The 18,815-nt window shown below is 38.9% G+C and overlaps 1 protein-coding gene across 5 annotated transcripts in view; it reads left to right on the top strand.

Moving 5' to 3' along the window:
• The window catches only part of Acaca (acetyl-CoA carboxylase alpha), a 308,031-nt gene that overhangs the window by 252,169 nt on the left and 37,047 nt on the right, over positions 1-18,815 (top strand). For all 5 annotated transcript variants that reach the window (XM_013152137.3, XM_005003514.4, XM_003469462.5 and 2 more), the window contains 3 exons: positions 12,472-12,615; positions 13,180-13,300; positions 16,696-16,792. In XM_013152137.3, the coding sequence (XP_013007591.1) occupies positions 12,472-12,615; positions 13,180-13,300; positions 16,696-16,792 (362 nt within the window). The remainder of the gene's footprint in view (positions 1-12,471; positions 12,616-13,179; positions 13,301-16,695; positions 16,793-18,815) is intronic.

Raw genomic sequence — 18,815 nt, 5'->3', positions numbered from 1 at the left:
TCTACCACCTACTAATTGTGTGACCTAGAGCAATTTACTTAACCTCTCCAGGTTAGTTTTATTAACTATAAAATGAGAAGTGACTGTAGTACTATACTATCAGGGTTGTTGTGAGAATTATACATTTTTTTTCTTTCTTTCTTTCTTTTTTTTTTTTTTTTTTGCTTTTTTCGGGACCAGGGATTGAACTTACAACCTTGCACTTGCTAGGCAAGTGCTTATGCTGCTGAGCTAAATCCCCAGCCCATGATTTTTTTACAGGAAAATATTACTACTGTTGTAGTCTTCTCTGAAGTGCAGTTCGGGCCCTTTCATTGCCATTCATTGTCCATATTTCCTGAGAAGGAAATATGTACATGGTATTGTCTATACTCTGGTTTTCTGAAGGCAAAAATTTCTTCAGGAAAATATTATGTGACATTCCTCACCATGGCAGTACATTCATGTATTAACTTTCTCGATAGATGCTATCTAAAGACAGTTAACACACTTTGGAAAGCCATTAACATGAGAGGCACCATGTTCAGTCATGATAGGGGTAGTATATGTGTTAGTCATCTGTCTATAAGAGTCCCCAAGGACTTGTTGATACAATGGCCTGTAATCACTCCGAGAATCAATCCTGCAATTTGCATTTTTAAAAGTCCCTAACTACCTATTTTCACAATAGTCCCTATACGTAATAGTCCCTATACCTATTTTCACAATAGTCCCTATACATCCCAGATGGGATCACTGTCCTTTTTAAAAAGGGTATTTTAGTTTTCCTTTTCAGTAAGCCTTTCTTAGTATGAATGCATTCTCAAAAAAGGATTGCAGTGGCAGATCTCCTTAGTTTTCAAGCCCTACACCCTACATATACAAAAATGTGAGTATATATGTCCTCATTTGGGGGGATTGTTTTGTTTTTTGTTTGACATTCCACAGGTTTTTTTAGAATACTATACCAGGTCTGATTATCTGTATTAATGAGCCATGGTGACCTGCCAGCAGCCTGGTCCTTAGTGCACTGGTTTAGAGATCTTGCAGTGTGGAATTGCCTTCAGAACTCCATCACAGAAGTTTCTTTAAGTGCCACATGTATTTAGTGGCTTAGGGATAAAGGACTTGAGAGAACCTTCAAGTTCCAGCCCAAAGCTTCTAGATGAAGTGAGAATTCTGAGGCCCTTCTTGGGAACATTGAATACAGATTCAAAAAAAACCTTTTGATCAGTCCCCTCCTTGCCATTTATTAGTGAGCAACTTAGGGCTTAAGAATATTGCAGTCTCGGTTTAGGGGAAGCATAACATGTTTTTTTAACCTTAAAATAGAAGAGGATTTTTTTTGTTTGACCAAAGGATTTTTTTAATCATAAATTTCCTGTAACTTTTTTTTCTTGTTACTGGAGATTGAACTTATTAGGCAAGCATTTGAGTCACTGAGCTAAATCCCCAGCCCTGTAATTTCTAATATTCTGTAATCCTATAAAGGTGTATGTTGATCTGTCATTGGTATGTTGAGCTAGGGCAAAGTGAAGAAAAATTGAAGGAAAGGAATTTAAAAAGATGTTACATATTATGGTATTATATATTAGTGAAATTATATGTAGTTATATGTAAAATTATTACTTAGTGAGATTAGAGCATGATTTAAAGTTTATTTCTTATCCAGATTACAAAAAAGTAAATGCTACCTGTTTTTTGTTCACAATCATAAGTAGCCATAAAATAGTGAATGTTGGGAGCAGAAGGATCCTCAAAAGTCCAACCATTGTTTAAATTTCCTTTGTGATGCCATTGTCAAATAGTCATTACTTATTCTGGGACACTTCAGCTAAAGGAATGGCTCAGTGTTTCTTGAGCCATTCCATTCTTTCACATATAACATTTTCCTTTATTTGGCCAAAACTATTTCCCTATACAGACAGACTGATGACTTTTGCCATCTGTTCTAAATCAACAAAAAAGCCTTCCAATTTTATGATAATGACCTATGAGAAATTGAATGACCCACAGTCTTTTCCCATGTACTTTTGCCTTCAGAGTTTAGTCTTATTTGCAAAACAAATGAAACAAAGATGCTATTTCAAGATAGAAAAGAAAATAGATTCATAAAAAGCATTGTTACCAGTTGAAAGTATGAATTAAGTAGTAATTACAAAAGATATGGTTAAAACATAATATTCTTTCTTGAAATATGCTGTGGAACCTTAGGGATCTCATTTTATAGTATCAGGCAAAACTTTGGAGCCCAATTATATCTCTTGCTTTCCAGTCACCTGTTTTGTTGAAAGTTGGGACCATGATACATGGTTGAATGATGAGTGTTTTTGGGTAACAGCAGAAACTCGTTTTTGAAGAATCAGCAAAGGTGATGGGACTAAGACATTTAAAGCTTGAGGATACACAAAAAGACACTACACTATTAGAATCTATTGTCCTCTGTTCTCTTTGTGGCCCTCCTGTATGACTCTACCCTGCCTCCACTATGTTCATTTCAACCTTCAGAATTGTGATGTGACCTGAGTATTAGTCTGAGGAAATGCCACCGCCTCACACATTGTGTGGGACGCAGGATCTCTGCAATTCTGACCTCTAATAAAGCTTTAACTCCCAAACTCAATCTAAATGCCCACATATGACTGTGAGCATGATTCTTTAAGCAGTCATTTCCTCAGCTTCTTCATTTTTCTTTTGCTACACATGGTCATAGCTCTGTCTTTGCAGATCAGTGTTCACTTGAAGGTTGGTATTCCGTCAGCCCTCTTGTCTCCTTCAACCTTTCTTCTTTCCCAACCCCAGCCTGAAACTCAAGTAAATTAGCTTCTCACCCTTGCCCCCCAGTTAGAAAAAATCCTATACTCCTTCAACAGTGTCTGCTCTTGGATTTGCAGTCAGCAGCCATCTCCAATAACCATCAGGCTGTCAGCTTTGCAGCTCCCTACTACTTCTTACCTCGCCCATCACTCACCAGAGGAAAAAGAGAGCCAGAGCAAGAGCTTGAAATATATCATGCAATAGTGTATCATGAATTTGTTGTGAATCACAGCAGTGAAGCAGGTTTATTTATTTCTCAGACCTTAAATCAATACAAAGTAGGTCTCTTAGTTCTGAAGCTGGGATGGAGTGTGAAAAAATGAGCCCATTGTACTCTTAAAACTTTGGGGAAAGCAGATGACAGCTATATAATTCCATTTACCAGGCACTAGGGGCTTTAATGTGAAGGTGACAGGGAGCTCTTTGTGCATTTAGAGCACCATATCTTCTAAATAAAAAATCTGTAGACTTGATAGTGGAGCATAGCTCCAAGTTTAATAATCTCCAAGCATTAGACCAAGCCAATATGTTCTCAAGTCAGAGAGGTTCCCCCTAAATACTCATAAATTTTAAAACAGCAAGAACTGCACACATTGGTAGATTAGAAATGCAAGGCCTCCAGTGTTTTCTAGGAGGAAGACAGACCTGGGACCTTGCTGTGTACAGACTGCTGCATGAATATGATAAAGACTTGGAAAATGAGACTGCTTAGAAACCTGACTTCTGTCTGTTCATCATTCTAGAAAATGTCCCTTGTGCATGAATCCAAATCTAGCTGTGTACCTTCTCATTCAGAATAGCCATCATCATACAATCTACCCGCTAATGTACATAGTCAGAAATATTGAATTATTTGATTATTAATGTTGAAAGGAGGAGCTTCCAGAGCTTTTTAGATTGAACTGTAGATTACCATTCTTGGGCTTCAGTTTTTCTGGTTGATTCTTGACTGGTTCCTAATTTTGATAATGTCTCAGGACCTAGGACGTAAGCCTTTAAATAGTATGTACATCTGAGAAATTAAGGAATCAAGTGTTAATAAGGAAAAGAACCCACCCAAATTTAACCAACAGCATGCAAATGTAAGTCAAGATCTTTGGAACAGATAACCAACTTTTGAAAATTTATATTTTCATTTTTTCATTTCCTACATGAATGTCTTCATTTTCTTGCTGACCTGATAAAATATACTTTTTCTAGCAGATAAAAACAAGCTTACAAGAGCAACACTAAGATAATATGACTTTAGGTTAGAGTTACTAGTTTAATTCTAGATGAAGTAAAGAACTGTGAAAGTGAGGGAAACACGCAGTGTATCATCACTGAGGAAAACTAAAATGATAGGAAAATTGAACCCCTTGTTTTGCTTAAGAAAACTGTTACTTTCTCTCATTTATAGTACTTTAAGTTGCCGAAAATGTAAGTTCACATACCTACTACATATATAAAGAGCTATTCTTTTTTTTTTTTTTAATTTTGTTTTTGAGACAGGGTCTAGCTGTGTAGTTCAAACTGGCCTTGACCTCACTGTGTAACCCAACCTGGCCTTGAACTTGCAGTGATCCTCTTGCCTCAGCCTCCCAAGTGTTGGGATTACAGATGTACACCACCACACCTGCTAGAGAGCTGTTCTTATGTTGCAGACATACAGAGATGGTTCCTTTATGGAACTTAAACTGTAGGCTAAAAGACAGAAATGGAGTTTTCATATATTCCAAGGCAAAAATAAAATGACTGCCCACACATGTAAATGAGGAAACACGAGATGAAGTCAGTGTATTCCCTATGAAGCCACACCCCAGCAAGCACCTAACTCTGGCATCTGAGCACTAGCCACATAGCTACCTACTTCTAGCATCAGCCTATTCAGAACGACCCATAGGAGTTGACTGTAAAGTAGAGATTTTAAATTCTTTTAGAATGTTACAGGCAGCTGAGCTAGTTAGGTAGTCAGACCAGGGCTAGCCCCTCAAAGAAGCTGGCACAGAGGACCAAATGTCTTGTGACCTTGGAGGACAGGCACCTCTGGCTGTGGGCCAGATCTCAAAACAGAAGACAAAACAAATGCAACCACACCCTTAAGTATAAGCTTTAGAGATTAAGTATGGATCACCTTGAGAAGCCAGGAGTCACTATCCCAACCCCCTAAAGAAAGAGTCACTGATCTGTAAAGAATGCTCACTTGCTATGTGACTGGCTTCCCCATTTGTCCCTGGTTTGGTCAGTTTTATCTGAACAACTAAACTTAGTGGTTGACAAGAGCTGTGTTTCACCTCATGCCCATCTGCCTTGCAAGTTCCCAGTTTTCCTCACTTTAGACCTACCTCACTTCATGGTTTTACTCTATTAAAATCCCTAGAAAATACTGAATCTTTGGCAACCCACTTGGGACCCCTTCTGTCTCTCTCTCAAACTGAAGCTTTCTTTCTCTCAATAAGTATTTCTGCTCTTAAAAATAAATAAATAAGGGGCTGGGGATTTAGCTCAGCAGCATAAGCGCCTGCCTTGCAAGCAGGCAGTTGTGAGTTTGATCCCTGGTACCGATAAAAAAGAAAAAGATAAAAAAAAAAAAGAGAGAGAGAGAGAGAGGGTAGAAGGCAATCAGCCTCATTTGCTATATTGCATATGGTCAACCTCCCCAAGAGATGCTCAGATCTCTGGCTTCCATTTGCTAACGGCGTGGGGGTGGGAGGATGTGATTCTTAGCCTGTGTGCCCATAGGCTCACTATTGCTTAGCAGGGAGGTGAGCTAATTGCTTGGTTTTCCAACACCCTAATTCCCAACATGGAGGGGATCTCAGGAGTCACTGGTGGTTCTCCCCCTGGGACAGCTGCAGCCTGCGATGCCACAGTCACTTTCCAGGGAGGCGAGCTGGTTGCTTGGGTTCCCAGCGACCTAAGTTCCAATATTTCAGGAATTGCTGGTGGTTCTACCCCTGGGGCAGCTGCAGCCTCATGATCTTAAAATAATGGCCAAAATGTTAGTATAAGTCATAGAGAAAAAGAAAGACTCCCTTATAAAGAAGAAACAAAAGGGATTTTTTAAGCCATCTTTAGAAAATACATCTGATGAAAGACTAGGATTTAAAATATGTAAAGAATTCACAATACTGAAAAATAACCCAGTAATTAAAAATTTAGGAAATTTTTAAAAATATTTCATAAAAAAGATACAGAGATGCTAAATAAGCACATGCAAAGAGTTGTCATTGTTCATGAAGGAAATACAAATTAAAACCATTTGGCATCATTGAAAAATTTTTCAACAAATTGTTACAGTTTTTGTTTGTTTATGTAGTGACATGGATCAAACCTAGGGCCTCACATGATAGGCAAGTACTCTACCACTTAACTCTATACCCTAAAATTTGTTTTAAAATGTTTAATTGATAAATTCCAAGTGCAGATAAGGATATAAGACAACTAGAACTGTCATACAGTTGGTGGGCAAAATGTTACGGAAATTTCAAAAATGGAGTGTTCTCTTTCTGGCTTTTGACATTCTGTAAAATTTGCTATGTATTTAACCAAACAACCAGCAATCCCATTTCTATATATTTACCCAACAGAAGGGGAGCCACTAACACACACAAAAGCCAGTACAGGAGTATCTGTAGCAGCTTTTTTCATATTCCTCCAAAACTAGTAGCAACTCAAAGACCTGCCAACAGAGAAACAGATGAACAAGTTGTGGTACTTTCAAAACAAGGAACTGTTGACATTTGCAGCAGGTGAATGAATTGGATGCATTATGCTAACCAAAAGCTAGACTCAAAAAGCCACATATTATGTGACTTTCTTTGTACAACATTATAGAAAAGACAAAACTATCTAGGCAGAGGGCAAATCAATGGTCGTTAGGGGTAGAAGATTATAGAGGTGCAGAGGAACTTTTTTAACACAGTGAAAATTCTTTCTTGCTTGGGGTGCTGGTTGTATAACTATGTATTTGTCAATATCCATAGAATTGTGCATCTTCAGATGGACAGTTTTATATGTAAATTATATTTCAATAAGCCAGTCTTCATTAAAAACATTAACTATTTCCATATTTGGAATTGATTTATTGTCACTACTCATAAGTTCCTGCTAAATGAGCAGTTGATAGATCCCTAGGGTAAGTGATTTCTTTGGCAGTCAGCTTTCTCTTGAAAGCCTATGCTTTTTCTCCTACATTTGACAGAGAAACTGTCACATGGCTTGTATGTTAAAAATGAGTTTCTGTTCCTCACCCGCTCACCTTCAAATCTTTGTTGTCCTTCTGTCTAGTTCATCTTCTGGACTCTGTTGAGCCCTATACTTTTATAAACAGGTTCTCCTGTGTTATTTCTGTCCTGTATCTTAGTCTTTTGGGCTAAATTTCTTTTCCTGCCACTGCTAGCATAGTCCATTCGCCCTAATTTATCCTTCAGCAAACCTGATCACTTCATAATTTGCTGCTTATAGAGAGACTTTTGGTCTTGTCATGAATGGTCTTGAATCCAAATGTGACTCAAGTCAAGGGCTTCTTTCTCCTCTGCCAGTGTATACCACTGAGCCTCTTCTCTACTCACAAGCCAAATCTACCAGTTGTCAACCAGCGCTCTAGTTTGCCAGTGACAGGAATGGCAATAAAGGTAAGGAAAAAGATGTTGTAACCCTCTGGCTATACCCAAATGTTCCTAGTCACAGCTATAGCTTTTCTTTCTTTCTTTCTTTTTTTTTTTTTTTTTGGTACCAGGGATCAAACTCACAACCTCGCACTTGCCACACAGGCACTTATGCCACTGAGCTAAATCCCGGCCCAAGTCACAGAGGCACTGATCTTGTCTCCCTAGAGATTTAATTCCATTCACCCTCGGATACATTCTTGAAGAAACATTTACACAGAATATGTGTGGTACTACTTAAAATTGTTAATTGGAGATTGAATTACTTGTCAGCTTTTAAAAATGTAGTCCTCACAAGTCAAAGAGGAAGATGGTGCAGCATTGAGTAGATAAGCTATTTTGTTTTTTTCTTCTGCTTCCTCTCTTCTCTATCCCTCCCTTTTCCTCGTTCATCCTTTTTCTTTTCTTTTGTGCTTGCTTTACCACTTTCTCCTACTTCCACATACTCTTTCATTTCTCTGTCTCTGCCTTAGCTGAACCTTTATCAATAATCTGACAGATCCCAGAGTGACTTTAATACCTCGAATCATGGAAGAAGTCAGGTAATGATTGCTCAGTAAATTTACAAGACCCTTTGTCAAATCCTCTTGAGAAAAGAAATATCCTAATGAGGAGGATTACAGCAATGATCAGTTTGTGTAGCTAGTTATCACATGCAAGAAGAATTTTTTACTCCTTGCTTCTTTAAATAGACAATGCCTAGGTTTGTTTAAAAAGTGGGGAAAGCAGCAGTAGATTTCCTTTCTTATTCCATCATTAGAGTGCACCATTTTTTTTTTCATATCTTGTAGCATGATTGCAAATATTTGTATGTATATCTAAGGAGTCCCAATATAGTGTGTGTTTCAGGACAAAAGAAACTTAAAAATTTGAGCTAAGTTGCATCTGTGAAACTTGGAAATCTCAATGCATATGCTGAAAAATATCCTGATAAGTAAATACTACACTCATTCAATATTACATAGTGATTTCATTTGCACAAAACCTCACAATGTTCTGCCACTTCAGTCAGATGTCTAGAGCACTGGGGAAAGGAAGTACGTGTTTATCTTGATCTCCAAAAAGGTATTTAAGGGCAAGAGCAGGCGGTATATTAGACTGTTTTCATTGCTTGTCAGCTGTAGTAAACCCGAGCTGTCTGCAATGTCTATAGATAAGTAGCAACATCCCAGAGGCCTTAGCATGTATGTATGGCTGCATTAATTGTACCTTTTAATGTATCTTAACATTTCTAAAGTTAGTATCTTTGGTGAGCCTTTAGCAATTACATTTCTGCTAATCACTTTCGTGCAGTGCTCTTAAATCTTCAGTCCTGCTATTTGTTAAATAAGTGGAGCACTGAACAAAGCATAAGTTTATAGAGGCATTAGATGAAGGTGATCTTTCCCGTTATTCAGGTCTGTGATCTGGGCAGTCTTTAGTAGTAGAGGACCCCAAAATGGTAGTGTTCCTAATATTTCATGGTACTTCTTCCCTACTTAGACCAAGAAGGTAACAGGTGAGGGCTTCAGGAACATCATCTCTGTTTGAATGACTTCTGTATTTAAATAGTGATTGGTGACTGAAAAGATAAATTTAAAGTTGCATGATGCAGTACGAAAACTTGAAAGGAATAATTTGAAGGACTGAAACATGGCAGGCAATATGTCTAATACAGAAGTGCCTATGTCAAAAATTTTTAAAGTGCCAAATGAAGCTTGAAGTTTGCCTACTTCATGAAAATGTTGTGATGATGAGGGCTGTCAACCCCAGGTTTTTCTGTAGAAGCATGGTAGGCCAACATAATTGATGAATAACACGATGCTTCTGTCTTTGTAGGTTCTTTTTGTCTTCCTAGATGTGAATGAGGGTTTGACTGTTCTGGCATGTTCATTTCAGGGTTAGACAGAATGGATTTTGTCCTAGCCCAGATTCGGCTTCTTTGGTTGGAGCTTTTGTTGTGAAGAATTTTAAAATCATTAAAACCATTTGAGTTAGCAACAACCCCTATAAATCAGGAGCTATTGTGAATGTTCTCTCATTCAGGTGCATACTCCAGACCTACAATCACTGGTGATGAAGAGAGGGTACCTCTCTCTGCTTATTGATCATTAAGTACTGTGGTTGTTGGCATTTGTTTGTAGTGAGTGGAGCAAGTTCTATTTCTGTATGTCGTCTCCACTCTACCTCTATCTTCCAAGATAAGGCCATTCCAAGACACCTATTTTGGTACTGTTAGTCTATCCTATATTTTTTTTATTTCTAAGTTAAATAGTCTTCTTACATGACAAACATTTCTTTACCCCAGAAATAATGCTCTTGGTCATGTGAAACTCTGATTAGATTTCTTTGGAACTCACAGGGAAAAAAAAAATAATGTAGAAATATTGCTGCTTTTCAAAACAGTGCCATGTTACAATAAGTTTTTGTTTGTTTGTTTTTACCGTACTGGGGATCAAACTCAAAACCATGTGCTTGCAAGGCAGGTGCTTATGTCACTGAGCTAAATCCCCAGCCCCTACAACTTAAGTTTTAGCTTGGAAAAGGAAGGTGTGCTGTTACTGAATTTTGCTCCTTCCACATTTGTCTCCTTGTAAAAATATGGGGTAGAGTTGCTAGAAGTATAGCTTAGTGGTACAGTACATGCTGAGGTTCAATCTCCAACATCCCCAAAACACATGCATGGTAGAATAGGTAAGAGGCAGAGCACCTGTGGTGGAAGCCTGCTTCCAAATGTTCTCCTCCTCTTTGCAGTAAAGGGCAAAGACATCTGAGGAAGATGCATTTAAATAGCAAAGCAACTTTTGTACTGCTGTAGTCTCTTTTTCTGAACTTCGTCCTTTCTTGGTCCAATACTGATTTGAGAAATGTATAAAATTCTGATGACTGGACATTATCAAGCACTTGAGGTAGAAGAGAGGATAGTTTCTGAGTAGAAAATGGACAAGGAGCAGATGGCTTCTGGCACAGACTGTGAACATCAGATATTCAGGGTCAGCACAGTGACTCCGTTTATTCCCTTTCTCCTTTCTGATTTTATTTTAATAATTAAAAATACTGCTGATCACACTGAATGACTTCTAACAGAGAGACAGTCTGTCCCAGAAGGACCAGTTGTGGGCCATCAGGTTTATGACCAACATAAAACCAGAGCCAGATCAGAGCATGGCCTCCCTGAGTGACAAGGTTCCTGCCTCTGCCAGGGTCTCCCATCAACTGACTGCTCTGGGTATTTGTTTTGGTTTGTTTTTTTTTGTTGTTCTGTTTTGTTTTCTGATGTATGTGTGAGTGTGCATGTGTGCACACATTTAAAGATATAAATGAAACAGGTATGTAATGCCCTCTGCCTGTTAGAAAGACTAAAGCCATAAAAATAACAAACGGCGTGTATTTGCTAGAATGTCAAAGTTATGAGTTTATTTTGTAATGATGTGCTCCTGCCTTCATGAGGTAAACTGGCCGTGGCGGAGGTGTTATTAGTAATATGGACTCAGTGGAGCAGAAAGCTGAGTGACCGAGAGATCAGTGTATCAGTCAGAAAGAGGGCAAATGGAAAGAGACAGCAGGAGAATGAGAAAAGAGCCACAGCGCCTGAGCTAAGATTAAAGACAGACTGAGAGGAGGATGGGAGTGCAGTGGTCAGATATGGTCTCGCCTGTTCACAGAGCTCTTTCAAAGGAGCTGCCAGCATGGTGCTCAGCTTGGGGCTGCCTGTAAAGGCTTGTTCTCTGTGCTTCCTTTTCAAGGAAAGCAGTAATCTGAGAGCAATTTTGCTTTCCATATTCTTTCACAAAAGTCTCTTCCACCCTTCCTAGCTGAAGTTAAATGGAAACAAGGTCAGCTGGGTTATCCTGAGGTTAGTACTTCGGTCACCAACTTCCTCAGCCTTTAGAAGGTCTTAATATAGGTAGTGACCCAGCACACAAGGGAAACTCTCAAAGCTCGTAACAAGACGGGTCACTTGGGAATACATAGGTACAATTTTCTGGCCCTTAATTTTATGAGGTTCTCCTCAGAGATTAAAAATGAGTAAAAGTTAGTAAGGAAAGAATTTTTTGTTACAGTTATTTTTTAAAGAATGGGGGAAATGGAAAAGAAAAGGGAAAATACAGTAAGCATTCCACAACTGTTTAGGGCTCTCCAGGGCTACCCTAGATGACTGGCAATTACTACACACTCAGCAGTTTGCAATAGTCCGTGATCAGGCTGCCCAGCTCCCATCTGCTGGGTCAGAAAATCTTCCTCCCTGAAAGAAATTATTAACCAGTCTTCAAGGGGAAAAGAAACCCTACAATTTCCAAGTCCAGGAATATTTTTTCTTCTTTAAAGGAAACTTTGTAGCTTCCAATTGCAGGTGCCCTTCAACCTGGCAAGGGTTAAACTCCTCTAGAAAAACATTGGGGATGAGGGTCTAAAATCCCTCCAGCCTTGGAAAGGAAAGGAGGGAAGCAAGCTTGGGAATAAATCACAGCCCTGCACCAGCACACAAAGACTTGACATTAAGGGGCTTGTATATGTATTGTGTTGGTGCTTTAGGATTTTGCCAGTTTTAGAGCTTGTGTGTTGAAGATCAGGTTTAAAAGTCAAATGCATGGGAAAAGTTAATACTTTAGAAAAATGAACCTAACCCTCTGCAAGATTTAACTGAGATTTGTCATCATCACTAAAGAAGAGGGTATGGGCATGTTACCTTTTTGTGTATATGTGCATAACAACTCTGCTGGACCTGTCCTTGATGTGGTAGCCTATGCATCAGAATCCCAGTTTACTCCTACTACAGTCTCAGCCTAGAATGCTATATGTATCTGTTGCCACTAATTAAGAAAAAGGATGCTGGTTTTTAAAGTTCAATAGTATGTGTAACTATATAATCTTTGTTTTGTTTTGTTTTTTTAAAGGAGAAAGCTCTTGATGGTCCTTAAGAACAACTCATGGAGGCAAGAATCTCTGTCTTGCAGAAGAAAGAACTTATTTTAGTGAAAATTATGAAACAGATTGTATCTTTTTTTTCTGTGGTAAATGTCTTTTCTCTTGTTCATTTTTCTAGGTCCTCGGGCGGGAAGTATATACTTCCAATAACCAGCTTGGGGGCATCCAGATCATGCACAACAATGGAGTGACTCACAGCACTGTTTGTGATGACTTTGAAGGAGTCTTTACTGTCCTGCATTGGCTGTCATATATGCCTAAGGTCGGCCCTTTTTACCCAACACTGACCTTGCTCTAGAACTGCTGTTGTCACCACTCTCCCTGTCTTCTGTGTTCATGGACACATCTTTATGGTGGAATAATTTTTATGAAAGGTTTCTCTGAAAAATGTTGCTTTCTTTTATAAAGCCAACATATGCCTTATACTCCTAAAATATCTTTGGTTTTTATTATTTAGGGTCTTTTTAAATGTTAAGTGTACATCTTTTCACCTGGCTAGGCTCAGTTCCAGCATTTTTAAGGCTTCCTCTTCATTGTTATTCTTTGTAATGCCCTTCTGTGATGCTCTTCTGTTCCCCAGAAAGCATGAGCATACTGAGATCAAATCCAAATGTGCAGCTTTGTGCCAGGTTCCAAAATGAGACCTGAGACCTGAGTGTGTTCTTAAAGCTTCACACATAACTGAGATGCTTCTGGCTAATCGTTGAGAGCAATGAGTATAATTCTAAATGTGATCTCTGCTCTCTTTTGTATATAGCTGCTGAGCTGGAATGTGTGATTGCTCTTCACTAATTGCTGTGCTCTTTTTCCCTCAATCTCCCTTTAGAGTGTGCACAGTTCAGTTCCTCTTCTCAACTCCAAGGATCCTATAGACAGAATCATCGAGTTTGTTCCTACAAAGGCCCCTTATGATCCTCGGTGGATGCTAGCAGGCCGTCCTCACCCAAGTATGTGCATTTGTAGTACCCTGGCTTTGAAGCATTTAAACTAACTTATTTAACTGTCTTTCTCTTGGGCTGGTGGGCTGTCTCTCTCCTTTTTGTCTATTTCGCTCTCTCTCTCTCTCTCTCTCTCTCTCTCTCTCTCTCTCTCTCTCTCTCTGTCTCTCTGTCTCTGTCTGTCTCTCTTTCCCCTCCAACCCATTTTCTCTGAGTCAGTGTTTAGCTATGTAGTTCAGGCTGGTCTTGAACTCATTGTATAGCCTAGGCTGGCCTTGAATTTGCAGAGTTCTTCCCACCTTAGCCTCCTGCTGGGATTACAGGTGTACATCACTACACCTGGACCAAAATGCATTTTAAAATTTACAACTCTTTTTCTAAATAAATTTTAAAATTGGGCGTAGTGGCACATGCCTGTAATCTTAGCACTGGAGAGTCTGAGGCAGGAGGATCTTTGCAATTTCAAGACCAGCTTGGGTTACAAAGTGAGTTCAAGGCCAGCCTGAACTGCATAGCAAGACCCTGTTTCAAAAAAAGACAAAACGGGTCTGGGGATTTAGCTCAGCGGCATAAGTGCCTGCCTTGCAATCAGGCAGTCGTGAGTTTGATCCCCAGTACCGATAAAAAGGAAAAAGACAAAAAAAAAAAAAGACAAAACAAGCGAAAACAGAAAAAAGTTTTTAAATTGAGGCTGCTGGCCTGTGGTGGTGCATTCATACAATCCCAGCGTTCTGGGAAGCCGAGGCAAGAGGATCACAAGTTTGGACCTAGCCTGGGCAACTCAGCAAGACCCTGTCACAAAATAAAAAATAATAGAAGGGCTGGGGCTGTAGCTCAGTGTGAAGGCCCTGTATTCAAACCCTAGTTCCACTCCCCCACCCTAAAAAAAATGGGAAGAGGCTGTGGTGGAGGATACTTCTCTTTGGCAAACTATTTTCAATATTCTAAAATCTGCTGGATTTTTTTTTTTTTTAAAGAAACAGTGCTAAAAGTTGGGCGTGGTGGCACACACCTATAATCCCAGCACTCGGGAGGCTGAGGCAGAAGGATTGTTGCAAGTTCAAGACCAGCCTAGGCTACAAAGTGAGCTCAAGGCCAGCCTGAACTGCATAGTGAGACCCTGTCTCAAAAAGATTTTTAAAAAAATAAACAAACAGTACTAGGGTCAGAGTTTAAACTCCTATATGTGTATATGCTAGTTCTGCTACTTGGCATCTAACTTGGGCAAGTTTCTCACTTGCTCTGTGCCTTAGTATCCTAAAGGACAGATAATGTCAATCACTGAGCTACATCTTGTGTCCTTTTTTTCATTTTTTATTTTAATATAGGGTCTCACTAAGTTGCCCAGCTTGTACTCCACTTGTGATCCTTCTGCTTCAGTCTCTCAGAGTGCTGATATTATAGGCATGTGTCACTGAATCAGCTAGCAGACTTTTTAGTTTTGTGTCTGTAATGAGTATAATCTGCCCTTTGGGACTGGGAAGCCCAACTCTGCTAACTAGTTGCTCTCTTTCCCCTAAGCAGCATAGTGAGCAGGAGGGTTTTTAAAGAAGTAAACATTTGTGCTGTGAAATTTACTCTCTAGTTTCAAATCACTGTTATTGAAGTAAGAATGATAAAATGATCCAAGGATATAAAGCTAAATATTCAGCTGGGCCTAGTGGCACATACCAGTGGTTTCAACTGTTTTGGAAGCTGAGGCGGGAAGATTGCAGGTTTGAAGCTAGCCTGGCAAACTTAGCAAGACATTATCTCAAAATAAAAAAGGACTGGGGATGTAATCCAGTGCTAGAGCACTTACCTACCATGCACAAGGACCTGGGTCCAATCTCCAGTACTTTCCCCCAAAAAATTAAAATTTAAAGATTCTGGTGTACCTAAAACTTTGGTTTAGAACTTCATCAAAATTTGAGCTCCTCTTCAAGACCATGAGTGAACAGAAGTGTGTGCAGATGAGGATTATTCTGATCATTATTAATGATATCCACAGAATAAAATGAAATTTCTGGTAAACGCAGTTTTCTGTTTTGGGGATAATATTTTTTTCATTGACTCTACAGTAATTCATCCTGCTGTCCATGTGCAGCTAGCATTCGCTCCCAAATCGAGTGACTTAGATTTTAATTTAGTAGAAGCGTTAAAGAAAGCAGATGATTCCCTATGATAAGTTAAAGCAGATATCTTCTAGGTGAAAAGTTAAAGTCATTTATTAGAGAAGATAGTGCCATGATATTCTTCAAACTGACGCCCAACACGAGACTGGAATCTAAACGATCAGCTTTGGGCTCGCGATAGAGAGATAATTTTGAAATGGATGATCACATTTTACACTGGGGCCATAGAGGCAAGGAATGTAGAACACAGTAATTACAAGTTTAGTCTTGATAAAACATTCTCCATCCTGTTTAAGTCAGCAGAGGTTAGCTTGCTCAGATCTCCACTTTTAATTGGTTTTGGACTTGGTTTTTTAGCAGGTGGAGGGCCATGTTCAAATTAAAAGAATCACAGAGAAACTGTGAGCTGAGAGGGCAAACTAGGAAACAGTTATTTGCAGAAGCTTTTATAAGGCCTTGGGCAAACATTCATATCTGTGGAACAAAAGTTTTTCTTAAACTAAGATGTTGAAAGTTGTATGTCTTGTTAGTGAAGGAAGTTCTATGTGCAGTGGAAGTTATTAGCATTAGGTTTCTATATTTAACCACAACATTTTTGCTCTGTGAACTACATGTCTATGGCCTTTTCTTATCGAAAGATTATTGTTTGTCAGCTGAAAATAAAGTGGATCTTTTTGCTTTTTTTTTTTTTTTTTATCGGTACCGGGGATCGAACTCACAACCGCCTGCTTGCAAGGCAGATGCTTATGCCGCTGAGCTAAATCCCCAGCCCCTTTGTTGCTTTTTTAGCAGAAAAATTGAATCCTTTTTCTTTTCCCCAAGTTTGGGTCCTCATCTGATCATTAACACTTTTATTTGACTGTTTTCATCTTTCCATTAAAAAGAAAATCATTGGAATCAAACAAAACTGTAAGGTAAATTTTGAAATAGAAATAGATACTTTGAAAGATCTTTAATAATATGGGTACCTTTTGACAAATATTTGTAGTGTCTTGAAAAAAAGCAAGATACTTATATAAAAGCATGGAAACTTTCTGCTGGCTGAACCCCACTGTTTAGCAATAAATGGCGTTTTTGCTGATAAATGATTCTTTTTATGTAGACTAGCATATGAAGTAGGAGATGTCATTCAGGCAGATGAACATTCAGCTGCCTAATGATTCCATCTATTATAATATGATTAGAAATAACAACAGACTCCCCTAAATTATTCCCCAAATCTCATATTCAATTCAGTACATTAAGTACATTGTCAGTTGATTGACTTTTTTCTTTGTTTTCCTTATGTAGCCCAGAAAGGTCAGTGGTTGAGTGGATTTTTTGACTATGGATCTTTCTCAGAGATTATGCAGCCATGGGCACAGACTGTGGTGGTTGGTAGAGCCAGGTAAGAACACTTTTGTTTTAGAAACTCGTTTTCCTCCCAAATAAAAATATGAAAGGAAAGAGCAATGGCTATATAGATTTTTTTACCAATAGTGCTCTCTTTTGTGTAAGCTTCAGAATTTTGGAATATAGCCATGACCAAGGCAGCCTAATTGCAATACTATTTTCCAGTAGTTATTTACCATATCTTTCTAATGATGTCCTTAATCTTAATGCTGATTTTGACAATATTTCCTCTTTACAATATGGAAAGAAAAGCTTCTGGGTACTATTGAGCCCAACTACAATAGTGGTGGCCCACCAAAGTCTTTCTCTCCTCCAAAGACCACTTTCCTTCAGGAGCAAGTGGCAAGTGAATCAGACTCAACTTCTCTGTGTGACATGAGAAAAGTTTCTTCTTGGCATCAAGATTTACTTAAGTGATTTATGTACTATATGGGATTATAATCAGATTTGAATTACCAAGAAAAAAAATGTTGCTTAAAACAAGCATGAACGAAATAAGCTAGTAGGCTGCTGGGATAACCATATTTTTCAAGTGGGAAATTGAAGTTTCTATTAAATTTTAATACCCACTCTAAGAAGTGCTTCACTCCACAGCAAGCTCCATGCGAAATAATCTGCAGCGTTCACTATAACAAGCACCTGCCAAGGCTGATCTTAATCTAATTCTGCACTGCAGAGACATGCTGCCCGAGGGACCCGCATCTGGAGCTCACCTGCCTCTCAGGGGCAATCGGTTTTCCTTATCTTGGTGAAAAGTGGCACCTGCTCAAGATTCTCAAACATGCCACATTGAGCTGAAATTTAGATTCTAGCCTTGAAAATAATTCTAGGCTTTGTGGTTCTCATTGCAGCAGGTCAGCATACCTCATGCTGCCAGTGACAAGGAGCCATCAGATGGCAAATCCCACAGATGCAGTCTTCCACTGTGACTCTGAATAGGAGTCACCTCAAACAGAAACTTGCCAGAACCAAGTGCTTGTTTTCTTTACAGTGTCAAGTCTTTTACTTCTTCCCAGGTTTCTGGGTCCCAGTGAGAATTACTCTTCGTGCCAGTCAAATTCCCACTGGGAAACTGGTGCTGGGCATGCACTCGAGCAAGGGCCTCCCACCCAGGATCTGTTGGCTCTTTACAGTAAAGTCCTAATATCACACCAGTACTAACTTTTTGAGAATTTGTCCCTCATCTATTCTGCTTCAGTTTTCCTGTCTATAAAAAACATGACAAATTTTAAGCCTCACAAAGCCAAATGTTTGTTAAGGTCTTTAAGATCTCTTGGGGAATAAGAGAACAAGGCTTTACACTTACAGTTGGAAAAATAGGGATTGTTCTACTCAGATCAGTCAAGCTTGGCTTTGGTTACCTCGGCCATAGTTTATTCCGACACCCATTCTGACTTTCTCCCTTTCTTTCCATCTGATGAGATCTGGGCCTGTTACTCCAAACACATACACATGCTCACAAGTATCTAAAACAAGTATATAAAACAAAAATGGAACTAGCTGCTTTCAAAAGCAATGACACTTCAAGAAATAAATATACATGTATTCTTCTGGGATTGTTACTGTAAGTGCTGCCAAAACTCATCTTTGGTATGTATGTTTGGAATACGTGTGCTATTGGCTGTAAATTGTCTTTTATTGTTCCATGGCACCTTGTCCAGGGACACACTATAAAACAAGATGTAGCATCTTCATGTGCTAGCCTGATAAAATTTATATGAAGTATAATAGAAAACAGAAGTTGTTTCTGAGCTGTTTTCAAGTTCAATAAATAACTGTAATACTCAGATAAAGATGTTCTTTATTAGGTCACATGGGCCCTAATATATAAGTTATAAGTTACCGATTTAGGGTGGCTTCTGCAATTACAAGTTTCCAGTTGGATTGTTAATCATTGTGAACAGAAATATTTCTGAACCCTCCTGTGTACCTCCTGCTCATTGTCTGGTTGTCTAGAGGGCTTTTGATTTTGATTCAGTACAGGCAAGTGACAAAGAGGTGGGTGGTCTCTACTCATG

This window comes from Cavia porcellus, unplaced genomic scaffold (genome assembly GCF_034190915.1).
Source record: "Cavia porcellus strain 051 isolate PalLab524CR breed Dunkin Hartley unplaced genomic scaffold, mCavPor4.1 scaffold_6, whole genome shotgun sequence".
In the NCBI taxonomy this organism is placed as follows: Eukaryota; Metazoa; Chordata; class Mammalia; order Rodentia; family Caviidae; genus Cavia; species Cavia porcellus.
Note: the sequence above shows the minus strand (reverse complement) of the source record. Positions and strands in the feature narration are given on the sequence as shown.